The following is a 26,491-nucleotide window of genomic DNA, read 5'->3' as shown; positions in this document are numbered from 1 at the left end:
TTAGCAGTGTTTGACTTAACTTGCGTCACTTCTCTCTGCAACTTTCATTGCCACAGTTTAAATTAATAGGCTGTGAGCTGCTAAAGAAGGGAGGAAGTACTTCTGTTTTCTTACTTAACGATTAGTCTTATTTTAGTATTAGGAGTGCTTGGTTGCTGACATGAAAAGTCTATCTCTGGGCCTATTACTTGTTAAGTGATGCAATGTATTTGTGTGTGTGTGTGTGTGTGTGTGTGTGTGATTTTTAAACTGTTTAAGTTATTTGTGTATTTATAGATACATGCTTCTTTCTCTGTAAAAGATCAACTGCCAGCAAAGTTACATATCACACAGTATTTGTCCAGTGGATGTTACCTTATTTGTTTACCTTAATGATTCATGTTCTGTGTTACATTGTTTTTATTGCGCTGTATGTGGCTTTACTGTATGTATTGATTGATTTTAATGTTCTTAATGCTTTGTTTTGCTTTTAGCTTGTTCCAGGCGCAATTCCAGTATGTATGCAAGAGATTTTTTACCATGTGTTTGTTTTCATTTTGTTATAGCCCTGCATGGTTTGGAGTGTGATGCTTGCTACTTTCCATATATTACCGTATATACTCGAGTATAAGTCGACTCGAATATAAGCCGAGGCACCTAATTTTACAACAAAAAAACTGGGAAAACTCATTGACTCAAGTGGGACCCTCACTCGAGTATAAGCCGAGGGGGGCTTTTTCAGCATAAAAAATGTTCTGAAAAAGTAGGCTTATACTCGAGTATATATGGTACTCATCTGTCTCCAATTGTGAAGATATAAACTTATTTGCATGTGTTTAATTAAATAGACGCTAATTACCTCAGTTTCTATACTTTATACATTCTTAAACATCTGTCTCATCTATGGTTTACTGTTAAAATGATATCACTAAACAACATGTTTCAAAGGCTTTTGTGTCTGTTAGAGGTTTGGCCATTCTAACCAAAAATGCCAAAAGTTTCCACTTTGGCCACATGTGGTCAACTGTACATACATTTTATTGTTTGATCTGGTTCTGGATGTCAGGACAATCAATAGGTAGATCGCTATTGGTCTACCGGCAAAAGTTTTGACATAGTCAAAAAGTCGACATGGACTAGGATGACATCGAGAAAAGGTTGACACAATATGATGACATGTTTTTTACAATTTTTTCCATTCAGATAACTTTTTCATTCTTTCCGATCCCCGTGGACTCAAACTGGGTACGGTAAAGTGTGACGAGCAAAGCGAGGCACCATGCCAGAAGCATGGCAAGGGCATGGGTTAAATTATTGATGACATAGACACACTAGATGTCAACATAGACACACAAACCTTGTAGTGCATGTTGACATTTTCTTGTGTCAACCATTTCCATGTAGACCTTTTGCTTGTGTCAAACTTTTGTCCATGTTGACCTAGTGCATGCTGACCTTTTTCCTGTGTCAACCTTTTCACTGTAGCCCAATAATGGTCGACCTATTGACTTTATACTGTCGACCTAATGATACACAGCAGTTTGATCTCTGGTTGACCTGTGTATGGGCAACTAAGTTCTAAGTTTATAGACAATAGTTGTACAAAGTTCTAAGCTCATTTTATGTACTGTACTAGCATTTGCCAATGACCTGTGCCGCTTAATTCAGTGTCTGTCACTTTCTTACACATGTTACTTAACGTTCAGTTCTACAATCTTTTCGTACATTCACACTTGCACTGCATTCTGTATCATCATTTTATATATATGGTTTAGTGGTGCTGACTCACTAAATCCAATGCATATATAGGGTGGAATGTAATGCTACCGAGTTTGGCAGCAGTGCTGCCAAATTTGGACTTCTTTTTAAAGGGGCAATCACTTACAACCATGCCTAGTAAATGATTGACACTATTAAAAAAAAAGTCTGCCTTCATCGAGCATCCTGCACTGCCACCAAACTTGGGCGGCATTACATTCTGCCCATCATTTCCCAATACACATATTCGTTATATACTTATTATATGGGAGGTTCAACTAACCTTTGGGACTCCATTGGAACCTCCCACAGTACTGTAATGGGGAGGTGTAGCAAGTCCTTAAGAGAAATAAAGTACCAAGCTATCACTTTAAAACTGTCTAGTAACAGCCTGTAATATGACAGGTAGAAGTTGATTGGTTAGTTCTTTATTTCTCTCTACTTGTGGCTTTTCAATATCCTTTCTTTTTACTTCTACTGTACCCATTATAGAAAAACAAATGAGGTTCTCCTTCCTGTAATCACAATGTGCATAGCCACACATCGCATAGGAACCTTGTGCTTAATTGAAACTCAGCTTAAACCTCACACCATGTGTCGCACTCCCGGCAATGTCCTACCATGCTAATTTTTGTTGCAGAATGGGACAGAATTTTTTTATATACATGTACAAAAAAGAACATAACTAAAGCAGATTATTTTATGCGTGTGCACTTTCTTCAAAAACTTTGCTGTTACAAGTATTATAATAATAATTAGTATCAGTTCATTAAAATTAACCACACTAGGGCATAATTCACACTTGTAATTCTTACTGGGACAATATATCAGCGTTCTATTCACAACATACAATATACTCTATTGTATCCAATCCACTTTGCAACAATAATCTTAATCAAGGCAGTTATCTGTTTCCACTCTTTGTAATAATTCAACAGGTATTCACCCATATGCTGATGTTCTGTATTATAACCATTACAAATGAGTCAACTAATTGAGAATGATCTAGTACTATATAGTAATTTCCTCTTAACCGGTCTCCAAGGACTGCTTTGACAATAGGAAGACATTTACAAAGGTTATTTTGGAAATGTTTTCCCTAGATACAATTTGTGAGCTGCAGTTTATTGCTCAGTCAGCAATTCACATGCATGCATATGCAATAATAGTGTTCATGACAATATATATTGACATTATATATTTTACGTAAATCTGGCCCTAGCAAAATCTCAATAAAATGCATTTATTGTATAGTACTAATCATATACCTCACATAGATATAAAAAATGATAAGTGCTACAATATAACTTGTTCCTACATGTGCTAAAACTTATATCTAGCAATCATAGAGAAAAGTTATTGTACCGTTGTCCTTCTGTTCAGGAATGCTGAACATTTAGATGGTTAGAAAATTGCTACACTTTTAGTTTATCTATAGCATAATAATAGAAAATACACCATATAACAAGAACTATTATATCAAAGTTGTCAATTCATACACAATAAATTGAGACTTACAGTGTAATCTTGAGTTGTGCTTTTAGACCATTTTATTTCCATGAAAGAAACAGAAACAGCTTTTACTGTACAAAACGTTTAATGAAACTTTATACAAAAGCATTGCTATCCATGTATATAAGCTGACTGTAGATGTGATCTTAAAATGCCTTCCACTATGAAAAATGCTGTGAAGGTCTTCAAAGTTGAACCAGGGCCCTAACTAGTGGTTTACAGGTGACGCCAAAGCCCAGGGATCAATATTGAGTTATCAATACCATTGCTGCCCTGTTGGCACCTGTATTTGGCTTGCAGTATGCTTGGAATGACATTGGGATGCACCTGGAATAATACTTTCTATTCCATGACCTCTCTTAGGCCCTTATTCTAATCGGCTCGGTACGGCCCGCGTGCGGCCGTACCGCCGATGTTTTCTCTCTGCACATGCGCAGAGGTCACTCTGCGCATGTGCAGGGGAATTCTCCGTGTTAAAAATTTAGACGCCGCAAAGGGGGCGTATAGGGGCGTGAGGGGCTTCATCCCCTCATTTCCCTATGTGTACGCCCCGCGTTTCATGGGCGTTCCCATGCAAACGCGGGGCGTACGCATGGTAATGAGGGCATGACGCCACTCATGGGGGCGGAAAGCTGACGTCGCCGGATGTCAGCTTTCAGCCCCCATGCAAGCTACCACACGGACGATTGTCCGTGTGGTCTCAGCTTGCGGGAGCTGCCGCGGCGTGCGGTCCTGCCTTCGATGGTCGTCGACCATCGAATGCAGGGGGCAGCTCCCAGCATGGTGGAGGCGTACGCCTCCACCATTTTCGTGCGGTTCGCCAGCCGTCCGTGTACGGACGGCCGTGGCGAACCGTATGGTGGGCGGGGATTCGTCTGGTGCGGTCGGAGCCGCATATGCGGCTCGACCGCACCAACCAGAATAAGGGCCTTAGTAAAATAATGATGTCCGCTTAGCATCAGTTTCGACACAGGGGTAGATGTATTACACAGTAATAAGGGAGGAGATGTGAGCCAAAAGAGAAGTGGCCCAAGGCAACCAATCAGCTGCTCTGTATGATTTTATATTATGCAAATTATAGATGTTACTTCAGTGCTGATTGGTTGCCATGGGCCACTTCTCCTCTGACTTACTTCTCCTCCCTTATCACTGCTTCATATATCTACCCCTCAGGGTGGATTAGGCCCTTCTGACCTGCACTGCCAACTGAACTCTTATTAAGCTGTCAAGTGATGGACCTCCATTCCCCCAATATGTCAACAAACACTTAGGCTGACGCGGTTAATATGTCAGCACATTCAGAATGCCGACGTTTAACATGTGGACACTAGAATGTGTGTGTTATTTTGATCATTTAAGCTTAACCCTAAAATAAAAAAAATAAAAAAACTTGTTAACATTCTGGTGTTAGCATGTTAGCAATTAGCAATCTGAAAGTGTCAGCATTTTAACTATGTCAGCCTAAGTATATATCGACATATTGATTGTTAGCCTAACATCCATGTCAACATTCTGGTGTGGACTAGCTGACCAGATACCCAAGTTTAGCCTGTAACTGAAAGCGTATTATACAAATAGTATTATAAATACATTACATATAAGCAAAACAAGTGTACCAATTAAAAAATAAATTTCAAAAACTGCATTTTAAGATTGTTCTCTTTTAAGATGAGTTATAAAGAAAATACAGAATTACTGTATATGGAAAAATGAAAATCAACCAGTTGTTTATCTGCTGCACGGTTGATCAATTATCTTAATTATGTGTTTTTTTAAAATACTGGTCACAAGCAAAACATTAAAACATTTTTACCATGTAATTTTATTTCATTATATTACTTCATAGATCTAAAATGCTGTCATCTTGATTACAATTTCAGTGATCATTAGTTAACTGAGAGTTGAAGCAAAATCTTAAGTGCTCATCTATTGGAAGTTTGTCAAAGCCACTAACAGATTTTTGTGTCAAAAATCAATTCATTAAAATTAATTGGGGGTGTTTGGCGTTCTACTGTATGAAGTGGTGAAATGAGACAGCTCTTGGTTACTGATTAAATGGAAGCAGTTTTTTTGTAATATAATCACAATATACTGTAGTCCACTAGCGTAATAATATAATATCTGAAAAATAAACTTTGGAAAGCAATTATGTTTCAAAAATGAAAGGCATAGCTAATTACAACAAACTTTTAAAACCTAGGAAATGTTTTTGATTTCTCATATATATATTTTTTAATGAAACAATATCGCTTTTTGTAGCTGAGCAATTAACCATTAGGGCAGCACAAGGAAATCTTTGGGCATATGTTCTAGCATTAATATATGAAAATAGCGTGTGGCTATGATACCCACCATTTCCAATGTCCGTGTACGTATTGCTATTTGAATAAGGTTGATTTTTTTTTTAGAAGCATTTCCTGCTCTATTCTATGGGAAGAATTCAATTGTCATATCGCACCAGATCTAAATCTAAAGCGATGGGTGATCATGGGGCAATATTCAAATTATTACTTTTATTGCATTTTAAGGTTGGGTTCAGGTGCGCAAAGCGACTAAGCATGACTAAATTAATGGGCGTGACGAGAAAAGCCCCATTTGTACACCCAAACTGGAGAATTTTCTCGACTTTTGGATCGCAAGTGAACTGAAAAGTCTTCTTTTCTAGTCCACCATCAGAAATATTTGAATATCCCGGCAGACAAGCACAGGTGCTAAAACTGGCGGCAAACATATGAATCCCCCCCCCCCCCCCCCAATGTATTTATCTCAAGTTGAAAACATTTAAGTATATGGAGTGGAGTCTAATAAGCTTCCAAATACTAGTGAAATACTTATTAACAAATGCATGTTTTCACTGTTTTCAGGACCAGGCCTCCAAATTTAAATAGGCCCACTATGTACACAGTTGGCCACAAATTATACGTAGTGCGATATTTATTCTATTTTTTGCAATCAATTTTATGTATTTATGAAGAAAGTGGGGCTTAAAGTGCAAAGGTGTACACGCCCCATGTGACATTTGCCACACCCACAAAGGACGTAATGGCTCCTCCCCATTTTATTGTAAGTCCTTGAACATTTTCGGCCCCAGGCCCATGTGGCCTTAATAATGCCTTGACCGGTGTTTTTAAAGGCAACTCAGAAGCCATTGTCTTTAGACAATCTGTGGGCCAAATGTAATAGGGTGAGAGTTATAGAAAGTGAGAGATTTTGTGAGAGTTTTTCCCAATTTTTTAAAGCAGCAATCATTTACATGGCAAAATCAACCTGTGTAATTGATTGCCACTTTAAAACAAATGGGAAAACTCTCCGAAAATCTCTCACTTTCTGAAACTCTCACCCTATTACATTTGGCCCGTGTGTTTTTTCCATGAGGCAGACACTAGGGCAAGTACAGGAGAGAGTGGGGTTTTTATATTTAATAAAAATCCTAATTTTTGCAGCCTTTTAAAGCTTATTTAACCTACTGTATGCAAAATATTGACTGTTAACAAGATCATAGGGTGTAGAAGTTGGGTTTAGGGAGAACTCCCTGTATTTTTCTAAAAAAAAACAAAATTAATTTATTTTTACACATTTTTGATTCCGGGCCTTGTGTTCATCAATTAATGAGAAATATCTTTCACTGTCCAGTTGCCTATTTGCAGAGTGCCACCACCTGAGTTCTCACCTTCTACCATTAGCATCTACACATATCAGGAGCCTAGGACTAACTGTTGTAGAATTATAAGTCACAGTAATATAGAAATGATGAAAGTTTATGTTATACAAACATACTGTATATATACTTCCATTCTGTGAAGAAGAAAAAAATCAGCTATAAAAAACATATGGTGATCCACTATAGTGCATGGGATAAGGGTAACACAAAATAAAAATATTTTCCACAGTATATTATAATTACTACAGGGTCACCACTGATTTACAGACACCTGATCTACAGTAGGTGCCAGGAGAAGTCAGGATGTGGGTGGTAGTTAGGTTGCAGGAGGGGGCTATAGATTGTAAGCTTGTGAGCACAGACGTCCTACCTTTTTGACTGTCTGTAAATACCCAGGTTGTTGTATCACTGTTTTTAATTGTAAAGTGCAAAATAATATGCTGTGCTATATATTAAACTGTTAATAAATACAGTAAATAGTGAAGCTGCAGGAGGGTTTCATTACTCTGTGGGGGAGGGGGAAGTCAGGCCACTTGGGGAAGACAGGAGGTTTAGGCGAAGGTACTAGGCTGTTCGTATGACATAATAGAAGTAGCCTGTGGGGGTATCTGCTGTGGATGCTGCTGACACTATTGATAATCTGGCAAAATGCATAATCTGGCACGGTGTCAGAACCAATGGTTCCAGTATTGTACCTGTAATATTATTTATAATGTGCCACATATTTCCAAAGTGCTGTACATAGCAAAGTTTCAGCACCTAGGCAAACTTGGAGTGTATACCTATTTGTTGGAGGGATGGAACAAGCAGTGGGGAGTCCTGTTTGTGAGATCTTGATTTAGATAGGGAAGGTTTATAAATAAAGAGAAAGAAACACTATAGAACTAAAGTAATAAACGATAATAGTGTAGCGTCCCACAGAAAATTTTCTTTATGCAAATCAAAGTATCTTACATTCCGTACATGTCCATTCTCTGTTCAATGATAGACCCTTCTCAAGTCCTTCCCCTACACAGTCTACATGTAACAAAATATAAACAACCAATGTGTAGTATAGTCTTTTATAAAAAAAAAAAGTCCACACACAGGGGGAAAGCTTCGAATCCACTCTAACTTTTCCTTCTATAGGTGGTGTACTACTGCTATTTTATAGGTTCACCTTGTGAGATACAGTAGATGGTACAATAATTTGTACATGGTACAGTATGCTTACATGCAACACGTGTAGGACATGTACATAAAGGTTTCTTTAGGGGGGTGACAGATATGACAAGTACACCCACACCTCGTGTTTTCTCTATGGAGAGGACTGCTTACATGTATGTTTACATCAATATATATTGGGCTCCTCACATAAAGGTATCTTTCACAGTAGACAATCTCTCATCGGTAAATATATTTTTATTTATAAAAAATAATAAAAACAAATGTAAACATATAAAATGACTGCCACTGGGAGACAGAATGTAAAGAACCCGGGAATGCTCACCAGTGGATGAAATCAGTTGATGGTGCGATGAATTTGTACAGAAAAATGGCATTGCACCAATTCATTTTGACCAGAGGCTCTTTCCAAGGTGGTGCCATATCTTTCCCAGGTTAGGTTTATATACCCAGATATTACTCCTCAGCCTCAGTTAGGACTGAGGTACAATATTTTTTACATTTCAAAATTTCATACATGCAACGCTTACATTAAAAGCATCATGTATCATACATATATTGATAGAAAATACTGTAGTAAATGAATAATGCATTAATACATTCATAGGAAACATATAATATATATATATCCTTGGAAGCTCAAACATATATGGACTGGTCATTAGGTTCAAACCCTGTATTCTGTATATTTGAAACCAAAGGGAGTACTCCAAACTGTCCGCTATCACAAAAAACATTACCCCAGACAGAAGACCACACCCAGGCCACCCCCTGACGCCCCTGTCTGCCATAGTCATCGGTGAAGCCTTTCTGGGTGTACATATCCATCAGTCCTTTCAGTGCTACTTCCATGTTTGTGCATTGAATTATGTGAAATCTGGAAACACATATGAAAAGCATATGAAACCACGGCCATCTTGTCTAGCGCAATAAAGTGCAAGGGTCCTTGTGAACCATACAGCTAGTGCAAACCTGGAAAAATTGGTGAACCGTATCCGGACCCATAATAGTAATATAGCCATTATTATATATAATGGACTCCCTTTTAATATTAAAAATGCGGAAACCTATATGTAAACAAACATTATTTAACTGATCCACATGTAATTCATAAGATACAGCCAGGTCCCATGATTTATATTTTTAACTACAGTGGATATTAAACCGACACCGAAGTAAAATAACAAATTAAAGGATGATAGTATATATATCACATTAGATCCCTTGGAGGTCACAGGAACCATTTGACCTCAAAGTCCACATTTAGACCTTTGGGGGTCAAAGTATTCATATTGTAAATAAACTTCATTACTTTCTGGGCCAGACTAACTTCAATTCCTCTCTGGCACCAATTGCCCACCACTTTCTTTATACCTATCACTCTAGTGCAGGCATGCCCAAAGTCAGGCCCGGGGGCCAATTGCGGCCCATGCTGTCATTTCAAGCGGCCCGCAGCCTCCAGCTGGAATCAGGCAGAGCATCAGATGCAGGATGCACAGCACAGGACACTAAAGTTGGGCCCCGGCGAGCGCGCCTTTACCTTGCTGTCTGCTGCAGTGAGGAGGTGCCGGCCGCCACAGTCAGATGTGTTTGGTGTCCTACCCCTGCTGCTGCAATCGTATATCACCCTACTCCACAATCTCAGTAACAGCAGTGTTTGGGGAGAGGGCAGCAAGGGGGAAGCTTGCTCCCGTAACATGCAGAGCAGAGGAGGGCAGCAGCGGGAGAGCAAGCATCTCCTGCCCTTGCAGTGCCTGCTTTGCCTCTCCTTCCTCTGGCTCACATAAGGGGCTGGGAAACATACAGAGAAGGGAGGGGGCAGAGTGGGGGACATACAATGAAGGAGGGTCAGGCTGGGGGACATACAGTGAACGGAGTCTGTGATGGCCATTCAGAGAAGAGGGAGTAGGAGCAGGCTGGGGGACATACAGGGTACTTGTGTATTTTATCGCGCCCCCGATGTCCATCGTGCGATTTTTTAATCGCATCGCATGCCATGTACCAGATGGCATGCGATGCGATGCGACGCGATTTTGGCACCCTATACGATTATAAATTGTATAAGCACCCAAATGGGTGCTTACGATGTTAAATGCAGCCCCACACCAACCATCCACTATAAATGTGAACCCGAAGCGTGGCGAGCACAGCGAGCCCGCGAGGGGTGGCGGTACGCGTCCTACGACCTTTTCATACCCCCACTACCCACGTCGGCATGGATTCGAGAATAGAAAGTGTGGCGAGCGCAGCGAGCCACCGAGCCCGAAGCAAGGCGAGCGCACGCGGATACCTTCACAGGTATAGGCATCCCCTCGCGGTCTTCACAGGTATCCGCGTCCCCTCGTGGGGCTCGCTACGCTTGCCACGCTTCGGGCGTGGTGGCTCGCTGCGCTCGCCACACTTTCTATTCTCAACTCCACGCCAACGGACTCGCTGCGCTCGCCACGCTTCGGGTTCACGTTTATAGTGGGGGGGTGGCATGGGGGTGCATTTAACATTGTAAGCACCCATTTGGGCGCTTATACAATGTTTAATCGCATCGCATTGTATGGCATTGTATGCCATATACAATGTCATACAATTTTAAAATTGTATGACATTGTACAACATCGCGCAATATCGCATCGCATACCATCGCATGCCTTTTGGTATGCAATGCGATGGGCGCTGCTATAATACACAAGTACCCATACAGTGAATGGGGGCAGAGTGGGGTACATAGTGAATGGAGGTCATACAGTGAAGGAGGGTCAGGCTTGGGGACATACAGTGAATGGAGACAGTTATGGCCATTCAGAGAAAGGGGAGCAGGGGCAGGCTGGGGAACATACTGTGAATGGGGGCAGAGTGGGGTACATAGTGAATGGGGGTCATACAGTGAAGGAGGGTCAGGCTTTGGGACATACAATGAATGGAGGCCCTTAAGAGAAGGGGGACAGGCTGGGGGACAGAGTGAATGGGTGCTCAGTGGGGAACATACAGTGAATGGTAGACATACAGTGAAGGAGGAGCAGGCTGGGGGACATACAGAGAAAGATGGTCAGGCGGGGGAATATACAGTGAAGGGGGCAGAGTGGGGGACATACAGTGAATGGGAGCAGGCTGGAGGAAATACGGAGAAGGGGGGGGCAGTCTAGGGAAAATACAGTGAAGGGGCAGGCTGGGGGACATAAAGTGAATGGGGGCAGTGTGGGGGACCATTCTGATGCGATTAATGACTGAAAGAATGTCAGGCTGAATGGTCGGCCCCCCACATTTTCACCTCACCAAAACTGTCCCTCGTCACAAAAAGGTTGGACACCCCTGCTCTAGTGATTCCTTGTATTGTTTAGTAAATACACCAAAGACACAGTGGGGATTTATACAGCAGCACTAGAGATAACTTGTTCAGGACACAATGGGGGAAATTTACTAAGGTGAAAACGTATAAAAAATTCGTATTCGTACAGCAAAATACGATTTTTTTATGCGTATTCGTATTTTCAGGATTTACTATACTGAAAATAAGATGATGTTCATTGGCATTTATGGTGTATACATGGCGTATTCGTATTTTTGAATACGAATGAATACGACATCGATAGAATACGCCTATTTTTAACATGAAAACAAGGTACTTTAGTCATTTACTAACAATTCGTAATTGTAAAAAATACGGATGCAAATCGAAAACGCATACGAATTGTAAAAAAATACGCCAAAAAAATACACCTTAATTTGAAAGTGTATTTCACATCTTAGAATTTTACACATGAGGAAATAAATCAGAAAATAACCCCCAGCTGATCAAATGTGTGACTTATAAAAGGCCACTAAGCACACATACACACTTTTAAAATTATTTATTTATTTTTACATTTTTTTTACACTGCAGCCTGCACGGATCTGACTGATCCATGCAGGCTAAAACCAATACGAATTTGTATTTTCAAATAGGAATTTGTATTTTAACAATATGAATTTGCATTTAAAAATACGAATTTGTATTTAAAATATGAATTCGTATCAGAAAAAATACGAATCAATACGCCATCGGATAATACAAATCAGTAAAATACGACTAATTAGTAAATTATCCTCCGGAAATACGAATGAAAATACGACTACACCAGTCGTAATCATTCGTAATCATTTGTATTAAGAATACGAATACGATTTTTTGTATTTGTATTCTTAGTAAATTTCCCCCAATGTGATTCCAAAGACAAAGAAGGTGACATTTCAGACTTTTATTCAAAGGACATCAGATATTCATAATGCAACTTAACTGCAATAGAAATTATATTTACATGTGCAATGACTTAATGAATATTGATGACCAGACAGATTTTTTTATAATCTTTCAAGTTTTATTCACATTTTTCATACTTGCACTGTATTGCAGACAGAGGGTATGCAAACTGCCGCCGCTATTTCCGACATGGGAAATAGCGGCGGCTCCCTATTCAATGGAAGGTATGCAATGTGGGATCACGGCTGTCGATACCTGCTGACAGGAATGATCCAGGCCCGTTTGCGGTCAGATCGACCACATAACGACAGACGGGATTCAATGTCCCGCCTGTCGATGGGTGCAAAGGGTCATGGCCGCGAAAACAGCTGTGGATTGTCGATCTGCAGCCCGGGTAATGACAAGCCATGGCCGTTCTCGGCAAAATGGGCCCGACAGCTTCTGAAGTTGGGCCCGTTCTGCCGTGATCCCGCATCGATGCTGTCATTGACAGCATTGAATAGGGAGCCGCCGCTATTTCCCATGTTGGAAATAGTGGCGACAGATTGCATTACACCCCTTTATTAGTTTTTTAAGATTTTTATTATTTATTGAAAAGAGGTAAATGTAAGATTAAAACTGTAATGGGGCCTACACATGGGGTGTTTTCAGGGCATTTTGTAAGCGATTTGACTGATCACTTACAAAATGCCCCCACATTGCTGTGTGTGTAGGGGTTATAGCGATAAAGATGTGTGGCCCGCGAGTGGGATACGGTCTTTGGGTCATCAGCATGTTGGTTGACAGTCATTAGGTCAACACCATTAGGCCAACATGCATTTAGGTCGACATGAGTCTAGGTCAACATACAAGAAGGTCGACATGGGTTAGTTCGACAGGGTTGTTAGGTCGACAGTCGAAAGGTCGACATAGGGTTTATAACATTTATTTTTGAGCCAACATGTGCCGACAGGCTGTATTTCATGCCCTTGATCCACTAGGGCGTGGTGGAAGAATAAAATAGTGTGCCGAGCGTATCGAGGCACCATGCCCGAAGCATGGTGAGCACAGCTACCTTTTAGTGTCCAAGTTGACTGTGTCGACATTCGGGACAAAAAAATGTGAAAAACCCCATGTCAACCTTTTGACTGTAGACCTAACCCATGTTGACCTAATGACCATGACGACCTAATGACCCTGTCGACCTAATCCATGTCAACCTAGACTCATTTTGACCTTCATACATCTCGACCTAAATGCATGTCAAACTAAGGAATGTCGAGCCAATGACCTAATGATCCACACCCCCGGGAGTCGGTATTGCCCAGCAATTAATATCCAGCATGCTGGATAAATGTAGTGAGATCACCGGTCAGAGCCAGCCTTCTCACTGGAGAATACTGGCCCTGACATTGCTCAGCACACAGCGCTGACATATCGCTGTGTGCTGATCTACATTGTTCAGACTTCTCAGGAGGGGATGCAGTGTAAATCCCGGCGGTCAGGATCCTGGCGTTCAAAATCCCGACGCTGGAATCTCGACCGCCGAAATCCCGACACTTTCTCCCTCCGTGGGTGTTCACGACACCCTCGGAGGGAGAATAAATTAGTGTGCCGAGTGTAGCGAGGTACCGGGCCCGCTGCGTGGCGAGCGCAGCGAGCCCGCAGGGGGGGGGGGCAATCCACGTCCCCCCCTTGTCAGGATTTCGGCGGTCGGATTCCGGCGTCAGGATTTTGAAGGCCGGGATCCCGACCGCCAGGATTTAATACTGAATCCCTCAGGAGAGTTGCCCCGTGTGTAAAGGGTTTTGAATGTATACCTAGGAAAGTTTAGAATTCTTTAGATTGATCCTAGAGTGGCACAGAACAATTTTATTTTTCGTTTTTGATGGTTTCTCCATATAATGGTTCCTGTTGCTTGAATAAACAGTGAACATGAATACACATAACAATGGGAAGTAGTCAATGCTTTTTGTAAATTGTGACAGCGAGCAGTGCTCACTGCTCGCTGTCACAGCTCGCATAGTCAGTATTCAACTGACCCCCGTGCACACGCCATTTTCACCTGGCTGGGTTTGTACAGTGACGCGGAAACAGCATAGCGGCCGCTAAAACAGGGAGGCTTGCCGCTAAATGCAGCGGGCTCCTGGCATTAGTCACGATTTTTATAATTTATTGAAAAGAAGTAAATTTAAGATTACACCTGTAATGGGCCTACACACGGGGCGATTTCAGGGCATTTTGTAAGCGATCTCACTACATCACTTACAAAATGCCCCCACATTGCTGTGTCTTCTGACAGCGAGGGTTCCCCTGAACATTGAATACGGTGAACGTCCGGCACAGGGGTTAAATGGCAAGTGTTGCTTGTTTTTGTCGATCCTCACCATTTAACCCCCTCTCCGGCCGCATTGAATACAGCTCAATGCTACCATGTCTCATCAAGCAAAGCACTGTTTGGTTACCTTAAGAAGTTTCACCTCTGTCACTGGCATCTGTGAAATTATTTTTGTTGTTGTTATTTGTGACAAGCTGGTCACTTTGTCTAGATGCAACTTATGATTCATCAAGTTTCCTGTCGTGTTTGATAAATGGCAAATAGTAAACAGTAAATAGCATGAAGACTATACCTCAAATGACTCAAACACTTATTTATGCATAAGCAATAAATCACGTAATTAGACTTTGGACCACTTAATGTTGGCGCTTGCTTTTAGATAATGTGATGGCAAGATCTGCTTAACCATTTCACTCCACAGTGAGTCTACCTTCCTCTGCATGCGTTATTTACATACATACATATACATCCATTTCAATGTATAACAGTATGTGTATTTTGTAAGATATATTTGTTGATTTTTATACATATTTCCAAAGTTTCATCTTAGGGTATCATAAGGAATGTTGATATTTCAGTGTAAATCATATTTAGTATTTACATAGGCCATATACATACCTCCCAACTGTCCTGCTTGTAGCGGGAATATCCCTTTTTATGGGACACTGCCTAGGGCCAGCAGTGTCCCATGGTGGGGAGGGCAGTTGGTCTCCATGAATAGAGAGGCTAGCCATGCCCCCACAGTGGCAGAAATGGTCATGGCCTTGCGGCAATAGGCCCCGCCCCCTTATTGAAAGTGTCCCTCTTCCCTTCACTTCAATGTTGGGAGGTATGCATATATAACATTTTCATAGCCTGTACTAAATCTTAAGCTCTCACCCATAAACATAAAAAAGTTATAAATTACCTTGAACTTTAATTGAAAATAAACACACAGAAGCTTTTATACATTGTAATAATTATAACACATGGTGGTTGCTTATAATACTTTGCAGTCAAACAAAACTGAAACCAGTGGGTGCGACTCTAAATCCCAACATACTGTATGCTGTTTATACCAACCACAAATCTAGACCTTCCTGAAAAAGATGTCAAGTTTATGCCTGCACAGAATACAGCCCTTGCTGACAGGGGAGAAGAGTTCTACAACTTCCCCATTCTTTCCCGCCAACTACACCTCCTCTAAGTAAAGTTGTATACACACGGTTTGATTCTGACTCATGACAGATATTGACTATCCAATTTTGACTATTTGACTAAATCTGACTAACTGCACTTTAGGCCGCTATTATTCTACAGGTTAGATAGTCAAGATAGATTTGCCTGCACAGTCAATTTTTCTATTCGATACTGACTAAATGGTGCGTGCATCGAGATTGAATCTACATTGAATGTGGCTGAATACTATTCGATTCTGACTAACTTTAAATTTGATTTTGTATATACTGTATAGTCAAAATCGATAGCCAGAATCACACTGTGTGTTTGCATAAACATCAACAATAACAATACTAACAAAACAAAGAGATGAGGGAGTAGAGTTGTTTCTGAAATCAAGAATGAAAAGAAGCAGAACAACTATATGTAGGCAAATTTACAGCATCCTATCTTATCCTATAGGATTTTCATCCACACAGTACAAACAAGTGTCCTGGTTTATTATATGCCCTCGGACTTATACAGCCTTCAGTTATTTTTAAGATGTGCAAGATGGGGTTACATTTTGAACTAAACAATAAAGAGGAATTTTTTGCAGTGGTGTGACGTTCTATTAATGCAGTACAAGTTCCAGTTTCACCATTTTACAAAATGTAAAATGCAAACTACAGCTATGAAATCAAATTTTTAAGAAATTACAGTCTATGAGGTCAGTTCAATTAGACGTCAGGGGTGGAGGGCATTTGCCATAGCAATGGAATAGAAACTCCACAAATAGCCATACAGTTTGTCTCCTTGTGGCCTATTCTCACCCCAGACTTATAGATTTTTGTATGTAGGGCTACAAACTAAAATCTGATGCTATTGTAAGTATGGAATTAAGCCGCACTTGCTAATGGATGAGGGAAAGTTTCATATGTGATTGAATCAATGACTTTGAATAAACAATAGACAACAATAGTCAATTGGTTCTGCCACAATAACCACAGAACACAGCAGAATTAATTATCTATCTTTAATTTAACGCTATTCATAGATTAAAAATACAAAATGAATCAGCACAGAATCATAAATGAAAAGTGGAAGTTAGAATTTAGGTCACTAAATTTTTTTACCTCAAAATGTTCCGACACTACATTTATGTGAAATTTTTACAAATCTGCTTAATATGCAGATTAAAGTGTTGTTTTCCTATAACACTTTGTCTTCAGATTTTCCTGTTTGAACAGATAGTTGCTACTGTCAAATCTAAACCGTTTTCAATTGCTTCCTTATTTCATATACTAATAACACATTTTCTGTTTTCTATTTTCTTTTCAAGACAAAAGATCCCCAGCTCTACCTGTATCTAACAGACTACAGTACAGTGTTTGCGGTGACCCAGGTTGGAATTACTCGCCATCTAACATTACTTCAACCAGTTGATCGTGAACGTCAGCAGATTTATAGATTTTCTGTGAGTATTTTTCTATTTTACGTTAAATATTTTGTTAATAGTAAAGTGCAAATTCAAATGGATTTTACATTTTTGTGTGTTATTTATGTGGCAGTGTCTCATGTCCATTAGGCAGATGTGAGAGTATCAACCGCTTTACCTTACTTTTTTATTACAAGGGCATGTCTGTATTCACTTTAGACATATTTACCAGTCACTCAGCTGCTTCCAGCAATCACGTTCAACCTTTACATAGTTTGTGTTCTCATATTCACTGAAACTCCCCCATGTCAGCCGTCCATGTTTATTATATTTTTTTCCATAGCTATCTTCCTTCCCTATTCCCTATTCCCTATAGGTAATAGTATTCCTGACCATGAACCATTTCTTCTTTTCTGTATGTCTTTTTTTTTTATTAGACTGGTATAATTCACAAGCAAATAATGACACAGTGTTGCAACTTGGTGGATGAATATAGGTTTAGAAACCTTAAGCTACCCCCTTTAATGTTCATTCTCTCCATTCCTACTTCGCAATTTCCTCTGGAATCTCTGATATTTGTACTCAACAGATGAAGATCATGTTGATGACTCTCTATGCCCGAATACTGCTAAACTTAAATGCTAATGGAACTTTTTTTTAAAGATTCCTCTGTGTCAAAAATATTAATTGTAAGTACAGATGGAGCACCTCTCAGCCAGCACCGGGGATTGCCAGAATGTCCCTGCTGGAGATCGCCAGCGGAGAGGAGCTCCATCTGACTGGGTTATGCGAGCGTCTCACATGCACTCGCGTCCCAGTTTTCATGCAGCAGGAGTTGCGAACCCTGCCTGTCTCCACTTCAGGAAGATGGGCACGGTTAAGAGGGGGTGCGGGGAGGTGGTGGGGACCGTCGAACTGTGACGGGGAGGTGGCGGAAAGCAGTTGGGAGCTCTGTCGGAACAGGGCACATGAGCGTCTCGTGTGTGTGCGCGCGCCCCCTTCCAGAGAATGGTGAGGGCTGGCGGTTCTATCACCAGCCCTTGAAACAATGAGCGGGGCTCCATCTGTATCTCAGACACTATGTCACTTTGTTCATAGCTATGATGTGAAACAATTTAAAAGTGCACTGTGTTTGTCACCTATGTTGCTATGTGTATTGTCGCAACAAGTGTCTCTTGCCATACACTGAAAAACACTAGGCTAATAAGAACACATCTGTATTATTTGTCAAATATGAAAATTACTTAATTATGTTAATTATGGCCCAAAATGGCATTTTGGTTACAATTCCACCAACTGGAAATACATGAGAACACACTGTACTTCTACTTTCTGAGTTGGTCTCATCATCCTCATTCTTCCACTACTTAGAGTAGTCATCATTAGCAATAATGTGTTTTTCCACCAGCTCTATCCTTGTAGTGGTGTAGGAAATCATATGGTTTTCTGTCTACACTAATCTATGAATATGCACAACTCTGCCTATGAACTTATTATATGCCCAAGAAATACTTATTTTACAGATACATGCCACATTGTCACCCAATGATGTTCATTCAGAAATGAATGTGATGCAACCAGTTGGGTATGCTAATTCGAATTTCATTCAGAATTGTGTACAAATCCGAAGCAAACCATTGATGTAATATATATGATACAGCAGACATACTGTGCCGCATTGTTTATCTATTCATCGGTTATATTTTTGCACAACACCCTTCTGCCCAACTTTGGGCTAAAATGCAGCAATGAATAAAAACTAACACGTACAATAAATTGAAAAAGTTCTACAATGGAAAGTGAACAATCTTGGCAGATTCCCAGGAAACTTCTCGACAGGTAACTCCTTTTCATATAGTATATTGTATAATTTTAGTTTGAGGCTAGGTTCGGTGGTGTTCTCATGCATTTCAACACTGACTTTGTTGAAAATACTTCTGCCACTCAAGTCCTGGCTCACTTCCAAAGGTTAAAACAGTTTAACAATAATATATCTGGGTAGCCTTCCGCATTTGCAAACCTTTAATACTTTGAAATATGTGAATTTGGTTAAAGCATTTTATTTTCTAAGTTCCTGGGTTTTAAAGACGGTCTAAAGACTACATATTTTATTAATGGATTATTAAAGTACATTCTCAAGTTTCTAGCTGTAAAGTGACAATCTAAATTGTTTATTCTGTTAGTTGAGAAATACTATTCTCCAAAAAAGAACATCAAGCATCTGTAATGTAGTGTCCGTTAAATACGTTTTTAATGCATTTCACTGTAACAGTTTTATTGGTTAATAACTGGTGAATATAAGTACAGTTACTTAATCTATTGTATACTGTATGACTTGCATTTTTAACAATCCCAAAATATTTAATCTATTTTAACAGTTTGTAATTCTATTCTCAGAACTCATACACAAACAAATACATTTAAATAGAATTTGGGTTTACATACATTTGTTAATAACCATTATGGCTATTTTTATTTACATACTTATTTTAGACTGTTTATTAAAGGTGTAATATACATAAATGATAAACATATTACATATCTAATACATGACATGATATAATAAGAGATGCATTCAGCATCCCAGGATGCCGGCATTCACTATACCAATTACTGCCAGAAGACCGGCACCAGAATGTCGACTGCCCAGATGCCAAATGCAAGAATGCCTGGGTGGATAAGGGTCAGGCTATGGGGTGGAAGTTAGACTGCTGTAAGGGAGAGTTAAGGGGATCAGAATGGGGAGCAAATGTATACTTACCTGACCCCTGTTGGGTTCCCTATTTTGTGATGCTGGCATCCTGACCACTGGTCATACGTATGTGTCCCATAACAAGACGTGTTTAATTTCTGTCGTTTTTGAATCTATACACTGCAATAAAGGGAATTATATAGTAAGGGGAGTTAAGTTTGTTGGAGAAAGGGGAACATTTTGGGGTGGATAAGAAAGATGATTGAATCCAATGGAGAGCAGTGGGGTGCACTGAGGTCAATGTCTAAGGAGGTACTGGATAGTATCAGAGCCAGAGTTACAGGCACACAGACTCACATGTAATTTGGTGGGGTGTTTTGACTATAAAAATGATCAGAATTATACAAAGATTGTATGGGTAATACAAAGATTATATTTAGATGTTCTAAGTATCTGTTTTTTATTCTTCTAATACATTTTATAGTCAAAACTCTAGATTGTAATTGACTATGACAAGGGAGGCTCTTCTGAACAGGGGTCTAGAATTGGGGCTGCCACAATTATTAACACAGTGTATCATGGCAGATATTTTCATTTTTAATGAACGTATCTCTGCTATGTACATAGGGAAATACATAGGGATGGTGGTGGTGATAGACACTGTCCATGCAAGTTCCTTCCCAAAAATTTTAATGGGTTTTACACCTTTGTGAAAGGAATAAAGACAGATGACCAGCAGTGGGGATTCAGATGGCCAGAATGCTGACCCCAACATCCCAAAGGATAGAATCCTGACAGGGGTAATGTAAATACCTCTAGCCTGCCCCTCCTAACCTTAACCCTTCCTTCCAACAGCCTACCCTTATCCCTCTCTCCCCATAGCATAACCATAACCTTTCCCACTAGTGCCTATCCTTCGTAGCGTGGCGCCTAAACCTAACCCCCCTTAGTGCCTAAAACGAACCCTTCCCCACCCCTGCCTAATGCGAATATACAGATGGAGCCGGACTTGTCTATCCTTGGCACTCCCCAGATCCCTTGCGCCGGTGGCACCGGCAATAGAGACTCGGGCGCACGTTCGTCTCACGTGCACGCGCATCCCAGAATCGCGGCGGCTGGGCAGCTGCCCAGTTCGGGGGGGTCGGAGCGGCAAGGGGGACCAGTGGAGATGGCGGGGGAGGCATCGGGGACCCCCGCCAAGATCCGTTGCCAAAGGGCACGCGGGCATCATGTGCGTGCTTGCCCCCTGGCGGGAGCCGCCCACCAGCATTGATGGCGGTAGAAACACCATCCATAGCAAGGACAAGGCTGGCTCCATCTGTACATTTGGTTTGCCATCATCCTCAGCAATGTTAGCATTTTGGCCCTAGTGTTCTGGTGGCAGTCAGAATGCCGGGACCATTTAGGGTTTTTTGGCAAGGACAATTCTCTTAAATATCTAGTATTATAGTGCATAGCAACAAACTATAAAAGTATGCAAAAACTGCATTTCTACATAATATTAGGAAAAAAGCTGGATACTCAAGCCCCTTAGCATTTCACTTTGCTCAATTATACGGTTCTTAATAAAATACAGAAATTACATAGTTTTTTTAGTTCCCAGAACAGCCGCCACATGTTTGGTCAGCAGATCGCACGTGCACAGTAGCACTGCAGAGACACAAAACAAGTGAACTGACCTCTAATGTGATGGGGAGGCAGTGGGTTATGAGGGAGGGAAAAGGGTAACTGGGGGATGGAAGATAGAGACAGTGAGTGTTTATTCCCCCCCCCCCCCCACAGCCACATACCATGAAGTCTGTTCTCAGTATTTCCCTCCTTCTCTTCCATGGATGATGAATGCTGGTGGCAGAGCCTTTTGGTGGCAGTGGCACCAGCGCCTGCCGGGATGGATAAGAGAGGCAGAGCACTGGAGTGGAGGTGAAACTGCCTGATGACTCCTCAGATTTTTAAGCCATTGATGCGAGGAGTCTGAACTAACATACAATCCAACTGAGTTGTCAGACTCCTTGGGTCACTGGCTTGGAGATCAGATGAGTCATGAGAATGACAGTTAGCAACATGGAGGCGCGACCCCAGCTTGAGAACCACTGCTCGATAGGATTAATACAGCCTCCACCATCCCCTTTGTTTCCAATCAATAAACACTTTAATAATTGCAGAGCTTACATTTCTCAAATCAGTGTTGTCTCTGTTTAGGGAAATCCTACCATACCAATGAATTACAAAGAATCTCGTCTGAGAAGATTTTAATATAGGAAGCTTGTTCCTCAGTTGATACTGTAATTACACACAATCTGGACTTAAAACAAGTGATAAGCAGGCATACACTTGCAGACAGTTATGTAGTATGTGATGCATTTAGAAGTATAAATGCTGCCTCCAGTGAGTTGATTCCACTCTAAAGCAGAATGCTGGAGAGTGGACATTGTCTGCCATGTGTGCATCCTGCCATATGTGCGTCCAACTCAGGACCGGCTGAGAAATAAAGGTACATTTACTAAGATGGAAGTTCTATTGAATATAGAATGTTGCCCATAGAAAGCATTCTGATACTGTATATTGTCTTCTACAAGGTGCTAAATAAGCAAAATCTGGTTGTTCCCATCTTCAGAACTTTCATCTTAGTAAACTTACCCCATGGAGTGTAGGAACCATTTCTTTTTTTTTTGCTAAAGTCAATAATATACAGTACAGGAGCTATGTTCCTTAATTTAACCTCACATATGTTCACATACAGTAGTCTATAAAATAATCTAATTAGAGAGTTAATTATCCAGTCACTCTCATTAGGATATAATTGCAAATACAGGTGTGCTTGTTTGACATCTTGTAATGAAATACTTGTCTTTGAAATGTGATTTAACAATGATATTATACTCTCGCTGACTTTCATAACTCACTGATATTTGCAATGCTATCTGTTTTGTGTGATTTGCACATTTCCATCTATATAAATGCTTTGATACACTGTATAAGCACAAGATTTACCTCAAGTAACTGTCTGCAAGGGTCGTTGCATAATTCTGTGTGTTTGTCATTTGTTATGGTCGACTTGTAACACCTGTATTCCTATTTACGCTTTGATGTATTTTGACTGTAGAAAATGGTTACTTATGTTTATGAATGTGTTGAATAATCTTAAGAGTATGTCAATGTGAATCTTTGTTACGCATGTGCACACATGTATATACAGGACTGAACCATAAGTGATCAGCTACTGTCTCACATCCATATTTCCTTTTAGTTTCAAGTACACCTTGCTTAATATAACAATTAAAAAAAAATGTATGAAAATGCCTATTATTATTTTGACTTGTCCAAACGGAGGTGGTATGGGGCTCCGACAGTGGTGATCCCGAGAGTCAGTATCCCGACGGGATCCCGACTGCTGGTGCTCCGTCAGGGAGGTGAGCGCAAAGAAGCCCCTTGCGGGCTCGCTGCGCTCGACATGCTGTGGGCCCGGTGGCTCACTAAACTCACCACAGGTTCTTTTCTCCCTCTATGGGGGTCGTGGACCCCCACAAGGGAGAATAGCCCCTGTGAGTCGGGATCCCCCTTGTCGGAGCACCAGCAGTTAGGATCTTGACGTCGGGATAATTATGATGCACACTGTTACAGCAAATAACTGAAGAGAACAGATCACTGATTGCAATAGACCCTGGCTGTAATCAGGGCCAGCTTTACCATCAGGTAGCTTTAGGCAGCTGCCTAGGGTGTCAAGAATTAGGAGGGTACCAGCGAGTCTACCAATCACAATATTAAGGCGGTCAATGAGAAAGACATCCTTGTTGTACTTGCAGGTGGCTACGGTGGAACGTTCCACATGCTACTTTCACACTTTCGCTTGAGGGGCAGGAAAGGGGGTATAGGTGGAAGTTTTACATCAGCTCTGGCCATAATAGTGATACCTAGAAATACATGACATTTTACTTTTACTGTATTTCCGGCATGATGAAAATACTTTTGTGTGTCACAAAGTTTATACATGCTTTTTTTAGACCATACATTTTAAAAGTTATATATGATCAATATATTTATATTCAAAAGTGTGCCACAAAGGAGTCTTCTTTATTTGTCTCTCAGTGTCTACATTGACTCTGTGGTCCTCTTAAAGCAGGGGTGGCCAAACCTGCACTCAAGATCTACCAACAGTTCATGTTTTTAAGGCAACCTGTGGATCTATAGTAGGAAAGAAAGCTTGAAAATGTGACATTTAGTAATGACTGCAATGGTACACCATCTAGGTGATTTGAAAAACATTGACCATTGGTAGATCTCGATGGCCGGTTTGGCCACCCCTGCTTTGAAATTTAACTTTTAGTTGTTGCGGATTCTTCCTCCTACTCTTTACAATATAAGAGGTGGTAGGCTGCAGTATTGGCCTCATTCAGAGATGCACAATGCTGATATTTATAGACTTTATTCATGGCAATTTATAAACAGCCAACTGCATATTCATCATGCTTGCAATACACACGTGTTGATGCACCTGAGCGATGCCTCTCCCAAAGTGATTCACAGGGACCATTTAGGGTTTTTTGGCAAGTGGCAACAAAAATGCAAGGGAGTGGTAACTTTTTTGGGGAGTGTCTCAGCTTACAATTTCCATCCCATACACAGAAAACATGGCACTAGCATCTCATTTCATGCTGCAGTTCTGCAAACCATAGGGTTACTAAGATTGTAAATTTTGAAAGGATCAGTGACCACTGCTGCATCTTTGTACACAGCTGCTTGGATCTGATGCCACACACGCATCAGTATTTTCACACATACATTAGCAGCTGTGAATGTAGTAGTTTTCATACAGTATCTGAAAATTAGGCCATAACAAGAGATGGTGCTTAATAAATTATTGAATTTTGAATACTGGCATTCAGACAAAATGTTCTCTTAAAATGTTACTTTATATTGGAATTTAAAACCACATATTCAATTAAAATGTCTACCATTTCGCCAATACCACGGCTTTATCAAGGTGTCACCTTGAAAAAGCCACGGTATCTGTGAAACACGTCGGTGGATGAGAGGGAGCTTACTGTTCGGTCCAATTGCCATACAAGATCCTGCACCTTACCAGAAACAGGGCTAGCCTCATTTGCACATTTATTATCCACACCAGCATCTACTACTGCCCCCTTATCCATCACAAGGGTGGTCCGCAATGCAGCCGAGCAGTGGTTCAAAGCAAAGCCAGGGAGTACTATCCCATAAGTAAACCCCTTTAACAACTGGGATTTACAAAGTGGAGATATCCATTTGTCCATTTTTGCTGGTTATCATTCCACGTTGGAATTCACCAATGGTTCCTCTCCACGAGGCATTATAGGAACAGATCTGGCCATTCAGTGGACTCACAATACGGCCCCCACAGTAGCTCCCCCCAGGCAATTTGCCCAGCTTTTTACTACGTACTTGTTATTTTCTTATTCTTTTATTTTTACTGTTTAAATTTATTATTAAGTTAGTTTGTACTATTACTTACATGATTGGCACCTCAACATTTGAATATAAGAATTGGTTAGAGCAGTGTACACCCTTATGTTACAGTTGCAGAGAAACCTGACACAATGGGGTTTATTCTAGTTCATTCTTTCTGACAAAATCCTTCTTAGATGGACAAAACCATGTGCACTGCAGGGGGGCGGATGTAACATGTGCAGATAGAATTAGATTTGGGTGAGTTATTTTGTTTCTGTGCAGGGAAAATACTGACTGCTTTATTTTACACTGCAATATAGATCTCACTTTGAAGAAAACCCCCCACCCAAATCTAATTCTCTCTGCACAAGTTACATCTGCCCCACCCGCAGTGCACATGGTTTTGTCCATCTAAGAAGGATTTTGTCAGAAAGAATGAACTAGAATAACCCCCATTGTTACAACATTGTATCTAGTGATTCCTTTTATAGTATACTCTGTCTCCTCTCCTGGCAATACCAACAGGACATGGTTCTTTTGCATGTATACAGCCAGTGTGGAGACACAAAACTTACTATATGTTTGTAATACCTTAAGAGGGAAGTCACAGTGCGCGTACTGGGTCACAATTGTAAAATCCCTACAAGTGTTCACATAAATAGCTGTATACATAAACAGCAATCCACTTGTCATTATAGATAAAACAACACCAATAAAACTGTCTTAAGATCACATTGTTCGTTATTTCAGATGATCTCCAAATGACCAACTCATTATACATTACACTGATATAGGATAAACTGTTGTGAGTTCTAGAATTCCATGTGGTGGAGTAAAGAACTGACATAGCAATCACTTTATACACCTTTTCTTGATACTTGAAATTGATTAAATAAAGGACTTATTCTGAAAGATAAGGTATCTTGCTAGTCAGTCACATGCAGATACACAAAAAATATATATAAGAAATACTATCACAAGACCAATTCACTTTTAGCGAGCCACCAAATTTTAATATACACATTTTTTGTTCTTTTTTTCACTTCTTCCACTGTTTTTATATTTCACAATTTTCTAAAAGATCTAATAAAGGTTATATTTTAATTTAGAGTAGGTGCACCATGCATACGACTGCTTTTTCTTCTCCCTGTTGCTATCCAATATTTGTCTAGTGGTAG

At 40.4% G+C, this 26,491-nt stretch overlaps 1 protein-coding gene across 5 annotated transcripts in view; it reads left to right on the top strand.

Moving 5' to 3' along the window:
• The window catches only part of PCDH15 (protocadherin related 15), a 1,154,330-nt gene that overhangs the window by 644,138 nt on the left and 483,701 nt on the right, over positions 1–26,491 (top strand). For 4 of the 5 annotated variants that reach the window (XM_083149095.1, XM_083149094.1, XM_083149092.1 and 1 more), the window contains 2 exons: positions 474–494; positions 17,102–17,236. In XM_083149095.1, coding sequence (XP_083005221.1) covers positions 474–494; positions 17,102–17,236 — 156 coding nt within the window. The remainder of the gene's footprint in view (positions 1–473; positions 495–17,101; positions 17,237–26,491) is intronic. The other variant, XM_083149096.1, reaches the window with a different exon arrangement.

This window comes from Crinia signifera, chromosome 6 (genome assembly GCF_055691185.1).
Source record: "Crinia signifera chromosome 6, ASM5569118v1, whole genome shotgun sequence".
NCBI classification, from domain to species: domain Eukaryota; kingdom Metazoa; phylum Chordata; class Amphibia; order Anura; family Myobatrachidae; genus Crinia; species Crinia signifera.
The sequence above is the reverse complement of the archived record's forward strand: the minus strand, read 5'-3'. Positions and strand labels throughout refer to the sequence as shown.